Source organism: Mirounga angustirostris, unplaced genomic scaffold (genome assembly GCF_029215605.1).
Source record: "Mirounga angustirostris isolate CCGP_5_RB_7025 unplaced genomic scaffold, mMirAng1.0.hap1 SCAF_13, whole genome shotgun sequence".
NCBI lineage: Eukaryota > Metazoa > Chordata > Mammalia > Carnivora > Phocidae > Mirounga > Mirounga angustirostris.
The window spans coordinates 11,988,399-11,996,786 of NW_026991721.1; the positions used below are offsets into that span (position 1 = coordinate 11,988,399).

At 40.3% G+C, this 8,388-nt stretch overlaps 1 protein-coding gene and 1 pseudogene across 1 annotated transcript; both read left to right on the forward strand.

Moving 5' to 3' along the window:
* Positions 1-2,899: 2,899 nt before the first annotated feature.
* Positions 2,900-3,899, forward strand: LOC123856385 (olfactory receptor 5B12-like; annotated as a pseudogene).
* A 2,634-nt stretch (positions 3,900-6,533) lies between these two features.
* LOC123856386 (olfactory receptor 5B2-like) lies at positions 6,534-7,869 on the forward strand. Its single transcript, XM_045892589.2, is given in 2 exon segments — positions 6,534-7,201; positions 7,204-7,869. Coding segments are annotated over 2 exon segments (939 nt in total). The 5' UTR covers positions 6,534-6,555; the 3' UTR covers positions 7,497-7,869.
* Positions 7,870-8,388: the final 519 nt, after the last annotated feature.

The following is an 8,388-nucleotide window of genomic DNA, read 5'->3' on the forward strand; positions in this document are numbered from 1 at the left end:
GGAATGAGCAGGGATAAAATCCCAGGCTGAAATGTTGTCCATGGTGGGTATGATGATTCTTTTTTGGAGTGGCTCAGCACTGTAGAGTCCATTCAGAGACTTTCTCCTGTTTTTCCTCATGGCAGCATCTCTGTGTGACAGGTTGGAGAATATTTTATAATCCCCATCTAGTAATTACTTTTTTTTTATTGTGTTATATTAATCACCATACATTACATCATTAGTTTTTGATGTAGTGTTCTATGATTCATTGTTTGCATATAACACCCAGTGCTCCATGAAGAGTAATTACCTTTTCTTTATATCTTCCTGCCTCTAGAGAACCTCAATCTTTGTGACCAGACATTAAGCAAGGAGATCAATGGGACATTTTCTTTCTTTTTGAGTGGCACTAGCAATTGAAGATCATAAGTGAAGTTGTGTCATCTTCCTTGAAGGGCAAGGTAAACGTTTAGCTCAGTTCTCCGGTCTGTTAGATTGTGGTATTTGAAGATGTGCTGTGTGAAGTTACAAGGGCAACACCTTCCCATGGATTTTTCAGAGTTTAATATCCCAGGTTTTAATATTCTCATGCTTCCAGACTGCTCGGCTGGAGTCCAGATATTACAGCAACCTTTATTGATTAGGAAAATGGTTATTTTTCTCAAATAATAGAGATGGTATTTTTCTCATCATTTAACATCCCTGCACTTAAGAGAGCACTTAGAAACTGGTGAGCACTCAGTACATCTTTGTTGAGGTAATGAGTGAAAAGATGAATAAATGAATACATGAATGAATGAGTGAATCTCTGAATGAGCTGTTTATTGAGCCTGTTAATGAAGCACATTCTGAAGTACCTGGTACTGTGTTATGAAAGCTAGTCTCACGTGCAGCTTAACACAGGCTTTGCAGAGGCCCTGGATCAAAGGTTTCAGACTTCCGTGAATAAGTAGCAGTAGTGCTTGGCTACCCATTATTGCTGATATCATTGTTGTTTTTTTACGATCTATTTATTTATTTTGAGAGAGAGTGAGAGAGAGCACACGTGAGCAGTGGGGGGGGAGGGGCAGAGGGAGAGGGAGAGAGAATCTCAAGCAGATTCCATGCTGAGCGTGGAGCCTGGTGCAGGGCTTGATCTCATGACCTCGAGAGCATGCTCCTGAGATCACGACCCTGAGATCATGACCTGAGCCGAAACCAAGAATCTGACGCTCAACCGACTGGAGCCACCCAGGAGCTCCACTGATCTTATTGTTGTTAGCATTAAAAAGACATGGCCTATGGGACACACTCACTATCTACTTGAAAAGACAAAACTTTGGCATCTTCAGTATGTACTCTTTGGCTCCCACCATCTTTCAGCTCTCATATCTGCAACGCACCTCAGATTTTCTCTTCTTACCTTTTCCAGTGACCCACTGCAGGACTCAGTTCTTACCACGTATGGCCTAAGTGATGCCGTGGCTTAGAGCTGGTACACAGGAGGTGGTGACAAGGACATGAATTCAGGCTATATTTTGAAGGTAGAGATAACAAGGTGTTCTCACGGACTACACGTGGAGTGTGAGGGAAAGAGAGCCAGGCCTGAATAATTCTGGCATTAAGGGATTCTTTGTGGAAGACTTTATCCGGGTTAGCCAGATATGTAGCCTGGATTCTGAGAATTGTGGAGGCTATTTTATGATGAAATTATACAGTTGGCTGAAATAATTGGTATAACCTTCAATAGATTCCTTTTGCAGTAGTCATGCCATAAAAGATAGTATCTCAATCTTTGTACCTGTTATCATTCCTGATGTTTGGCCCCCAATTTTTTGTTGTTAATATTTTTAAAAACAGTATGTTTGTTTAAACAGATTTGAATTTAAGTTATGCGGTCACTCACCCACATAAGTTTCTTTAGTAGTATGGTTCCAATAATTGTGTTGGTTTTCTTTTGTTATTTTTTTCAACAACCTTAAATACATATTATTCATAATAACAATACTTATTTAATAATAATACAACTTGGGGCACCTGGGTGGCTCAGATGGTTAAGCGTCTGCCTTTGGCTCAGGTCATGATCCCAGCGTCCTGGGATCGAGTCCTGCATCGGGCTCCTGGCTCAGCGGAGAGCCTGCTTCTCCCTCTCCCTCTGCCTCTCCCCTGCTCATGCTCTCTCTCTATCTCTGTGTCTCAAATGAATAAATAAAATCTTTAAAAATAGTAATAATACAACTTATGATTTATTACACACTATTAGGCAGTATTTTGGGTGATTCAACCATATCAACTCATTAAATTCTCCAAACAGCCTTGTGAAGTACTAATATCATCGCCTCTGTTTTAAACGGATGCACAGAAAGGCTGTGACTTGCCCAGGGTTACCAGCTAGCAAGTGGAAATGCCAGAATTTGAATGCAGATAGGTCACCCAGAGACCATGTTCTTCACTATAACGATATGCTGCCTCTGAAAATACTTGTGTTGTTTTCAAAGTGCCTTTTAAAATTGCTCTAAGAATTTTGTAATATAGTAAAAGTAGGAAACACAATGCCCCCACTTAATTTTTTCAGATGAAGAAATTAAAGCCCAGGAACATTTATGTTGCTTTTCCAAGGCGATAAAATGAAGATCACAGAAACCTTCAACCTACATAAAAATAAGCAATAGCCATTTTGAAGATAACTGAGTGGTAATTTGGAATATCTCAGTGGGGTCAGGAACTGACAAGTATGTATATACCCTTACACATTGAAAGATGGAGGTCAGAAGATGCCAGTCTCTGGGTTACTGGGAACCCTGTGCTGGTAATGGTGTCATCGTGCACTCATGTCATATGGGTGACTTGGGTGAGCTCTGAGTCATTTTCCATGCATAAGTAATTTATCCATTTTGCCTTCTGGTTTTGACAGGCGAGCCATAATTTCAAAATAGTATCTATGGAGAACAGCACCAAGGTGAATGAGTTTAGGCTCTTGGGACTGACTGACAGCCCAGAACTGCAAGTCCCTCTCTTCATAACGTTCACTTTCAGTTATCTCACTACCCTCATTGGAAATCTTGGGATGATCATGTTGATTCTGTTGGACTCTCGTCTCCACACTCCATGTATATTTTCCTCAGTAACCTCTCTCTGGCGGACTGTGCTTACTCCTCAGCTGTTACCCCCAGTGTGCTGGCTGGGTTTCTCACAGGGGATAAAGTCATCTCCTATGGTGGATGTATTGCTCAGACGTTCTTTGCGGCTTTTGCCAACGTAGACTGTTTCCTGTTAGCTGCCATGGCTTATGATCGGCATGTAGCAGTATGTAAGCCCTTACATTATACCACCACTGTGAGTACCAGCTGGTGTGCTCAATTGGCAGTAAGCTGCTATGTCTGGGGCTTTGTTGAATCTGCCATCCATACTGGATTTACCTTCTGCCTCTCCTTCTGCCATTCCAATGTGGTCCATCACTTTTTCTGTGATAACCCACCCAATTCTGGCTCTTTCCTGCTCTGATATCTATATAAATGAGATTGTGCTCTTTATCTTAGCAGCTTTCAATGTCTGTTTTTCCCTTATAGTTATCTTGACCTCCTATCTGTTCGTCTTCATTGCCATCCTGAGGATGTGCTCAGCTGAGGAAAGAAAGAAAGCTTTCTCCACCTGTGCCTCACACCTCACTGCTGTAACCATCTTCTATGGGACTGTCATGTTCACGTACTTACAACCCAGTTCTAGTCATTCTATGGACAATGACCAAATGGCATCTATGTTCTATACAATAATAGTCCCCATGTTGAACCCTATTGTCTATAGTCTAAGGAATAAAGAGGTGAATAATGCTTTCAGGAAAACCACTAAGAAGCTGAAGATTCTGTTCAGCCCATAGATCAATTAGAGAGATTATAAAAACTGTATAATCAGTTATCTATTGTTGTGTAGCAAAATATCACAATGCTTGAAACAACAGTTTATTATGTCTCATAATTCTGTGGTTGGTGGGGTAGTTCCTTTACTGCTTTCCTATGGGCTCACTCATGAGGTTGCATACCTTCTGCATGGTCAGCTGGGCTGAAAGGTTCACGTTTCTAACTCATATTTCTACTCACGTTTCTAACTGTTGATTCTGGTTACTGTCCACCTCTTCTCCACATGCTCTTTCATCCTTTCTGATGGCTGAGTAATAGTCCATTGTATATATGGACCACATCTTTCTTATCCATTCATCTGTTGAAGGAAATCTCGGCTCTTTCACAGTTTGGCTACTGTGGACATTGCTGATATGAACACTGGGGTGCATATGGCCCTTCTTTTCACTACATCTGTGTCTTAGGGGTAAACCCAGGAGTGCAATTTCTGGGTCGTAGGGTAGCTCTATTTTTAATTTTTTGAGGAACCTCCATGCTGTTTTCCGAAGTGGTTGTACCAACTTGCATTCCCACCAACAGTGTAAGAGGGTTCCCTTTTCTCCACAACATGCCACATTCTAAGAGTGGTTATGACTGTCAGAGGTTGACAAACTTAATGACTTTAGGGCCTGGGATTGTAGAAGGAAGATTTGCAGAAGCGGGAGGACAGTGGTAGAGAATGATTAGCAGAAGAGAGATGTCTTTCTAAAGCCTTCAAATTCAAATTCAAAAGATTTAAGGCACTGTTCCTACACAAGAACATATCACATAAAAAAAAAAATTTAATGTGGATCTCACTACCAAAACAGACCTGCAGGCTAAAGGCAGCCAACAAACCAGGACCTTTCAGCCCTTGATCTTGGTGATTCAACCATGAGATGATAGTAATGAGAGGAAGAATGAGTTTCAGAAGGGACATTCTTTGACTCATGCTAAAATATGGATTTTAAGAAAGAAATTATGCAAAAGAATGGCTCATTTGGAATGGCTAGAACAGCCACTCAAGCTGGCAGAGGACAGATAGACTGAGGAACACTGGAGGAGACAAAATCATCAGTGGACCAAGTGTGTGAGAACAAGGAAATCAAAGAGAGGTTATAAACTTCAGAACTCATCCATCCCTGAATTTCTGCATGTCACCACCCACCTTTCTCAAACAAACATAAGGGCTATCATTCCATCCTAAGGATAATACTACAGCTAACTTATATATTAGGCCACGCTGAGCACCCAGCATTTTGCTCATTGTTTATAATGCATTATCTCTTTATTTCTATAAGGAAAGAGAGAGAGAGAGAGAGGTGCACCATAAGAGACTCTTAATGATGGAGAACAAACTGAGGGTTGATGGTGGAAGGTGGGTGCTGAATGGGCTAATTGGGTGATGGGTATTAAGGAGGGCACTTGGGGTAAGCACTGGGTGTTATATATAAGTGATGAATCACTAAGTTCTACACCTGAAACTAATTTTACCATATTTGTTAACTAACTAGAATTTAAATAAAAAGTTGAATTTTTTAAAAAAAAACTAAAAGGGGGCGCCTGGGTGGCTCAGTTGGTTAAGCCACTGCCTTCGGCTCAGGTCATGATCCTGGAGTCCCGGGATCGAGTCCCGCAATCGGGCTCCCTGCTCAGCGGGGAGTCTGATTCTCCCTCTGACCCTCCCCCTTCTCATGCTCTCTCTATCTCATTCTCTCTCAAATAAAAAAAAAAAAAACAAAAAAAAAAAACTAAAAAACAAAACAATATCTTGAGGTAGATCTCATGACAATCTTCATTTTGTGTATGCAGAAAATCAGGTCTAGGTACTGAGGTTGGAACCAATGCCCCTTCAGTAGTCAATGATAGGGCTGATGTGCACCTCTTCCCAGAGCCCAAGCTCTACACTGGATGCTGTGCCTTGCTCTCTGAATTGACTCTGCTGGTTGTATACGCCCTTAATGCTCCAGTTACCTTACTACATCTACTCTGCTTATATGCCTCAGTTGCCTAAGTATAAAGGCCCTAACACTGATTTTGGGATGACAGAGACAATGAGTAATTGTAAATTGAGTTAAACTCAATGTTTTAAAAATTAAAACCAGTGGACTAAAGAACCAATCTTTGGGTATAAAACTTGGTTTGACAGTAATAATTTTATAAATTAGATACATTATCCAACCTCTGTGCCTCATAACTTAAATGGGCTTAATTACTAGTCAATCTTGTGGGGTCTTTGAGAAAAATAAATGAATACACACATATTGTCTAGAGCAGTTCTTGGCACACAAGCAACATAGAAGTGTCGAAATTTACAAGCTTGTGGAACTGAAATGACAGATATATTTAATTCCAGACCTGCCATCTTGATCAAGACATTCCTTTTTCCACATCTCAGTTTACAAATTTATAAAAATTAGAAGGTGGGAGATGATCCACAAAGATCCTTTAGTTTCATCAATGTATAACTATATAGGTAATTCATTCATTAAATTTTGTTGTCAAGTTCATACTAGAGACTTGAATAATTTGGAAGTAAGAATTACTGCTATGATGAAAAAATGCACATCTATCTTCTTTCTTTCTTTTTTTTCTTTCTTTCTCCTCTCTCTTTGTCTCTCTCTTTCTCTTCAGGTATCTTTAAATTACATATAAATTGCCTTTCTGTTCCTTTATTTCTCATTGCTACAGGGCTTCCTGTGATTCCCCAACAACACCCATGGAAAACAACACAGAAGTGACTGAATTCATCCTGCTGGGACTAACAAATGCCCCAGAGCTGCAGATCCCCCTCTTTCTCATGTTCACCCTCATTTATCTCATCAGTGTGGTTGGGAACTTGGGGATGATGCTGCTGATTCTCTTGGACTCTCGCCTCCACACTCCCATGTACTTTTTCCTCAGTAACCTGTCTCTGGTGGATGTTTTTTACTCTACAGCTGTCACTCCCAAGGTCATGGCTGGATTACTTATAGGAGACAAGGTCATCTCTTACCATGCATGTGCTGCTCAGATGTTCTTTTTTGCAGTCTTTGCCACTGTAGAAAGTTACCTCCTGGCTTCAATGGCCTATGACCGCTATGCAGCAGTGTGCAAACCCCTCCATTACACCATGACCATGACCATAGGTGTGTGTGCTCGTCTGGCCATAGGGTGCTATGTCTGTGGATTTCCAAATGCCTCTATCCACATTGGGAACATTTTCAGGCTCTCCTTCTGTAAGTCCATTGTGATCCATCACTTTTTCTGTGATGTTCCTGCAGTCATGGCTCTCTCTTGCTCTGATAAACATGTCAGTGAGCTGGTTCTTGTTTTTGTAGCAAACTTCCACATCTTTTTTGCTCTCCTCATTATCTTGATTTCCTACTGTTCATTTTTATCACCATCCTGAAGATGCCCTCATCTACTGGATATCAGAAGGCTGTATCCACCTGTGCCTCCCACATCACTGCAGTGTCCATCTTCTATGGGACAGCCATGTTCATGTATTCCCAGCTCAGCTCCAGCCACTCCACGGACCCAGACAAAATTGTATCTGTGTTCTACACTATGATCATCCCCATGCTAAATCCTGTGGTGTATAGCCTGAGGAACAAAGAAGTCAAGAATGCTTTCAAGGTTGTTGAGAAGGCAAAACTGTCTCTAAGCTTCACCTCTTAGGGTTGTAGGATCCACAGTGACCTAGTTTCATTCCTGTCAGATCTTCTCCATGCACTAATTCAGGGTTTACAGCCCACACAGCATTTAAATTACTGACATGATACTTTCCTCTTCAAAAGTCTGTCACTAAAAAAGAAAATAGCATGTCCAGTTGTGTAACATCTGGATGAGAATAGCCATGAGGACCTTAAATATTTAATGATCATGCTTATCATAAACATTATTAATTATATTTGATTTAGTCATATGTTCACATTTTCTCCACCATATTCTAATGCAAGTATATTGGTAAAACAGGGCTCAAACCCATGAAGAAAAGTTCATGTAAGGATGCATGTGTGCACATACACCCAAGAGTGGGAAATTTGTTAAAGGAGGGAGCTAGAGTATGTCTAGCTTTTAATAAAAAGTTAAAATAATTAATTGTGAATCAGAGCATAAATTAACATCTCAGATTTTTTATTTCTCTAGTTAAAAAACTATTCCAAGAATCTAAATGAAGAACAACATAACATGGATTTTTTTTTTAAGGTAGATTTTATTTGTTAACCTATTTTTTTCAGAGCTATATAACATCCTAAAGGAGTTAATATTTATGTCTTCAGATAGTCGTTTGGTAGAAAAAGGGGATTGATTGGTAATAAAGCAATTTGTCAATTTTTCCTTGTGGGACTATCAAATCTTCAACTGTAAGATAAATGCACAAAATAATGATGATATTACCTATTTTTCTCTCTGGAAATACTATGAGATGACTAGTGCTCCTCATGCAGGGACACATTAGTTTCAGATGAGCTGTCTTGTCTTGCCATTCTACTACTCACTCCCTCCTCTTCACTCACACTGAGTTCCCTGCTATTCCTGGACAATCTAAGCTCACTCCTGCCTCAGG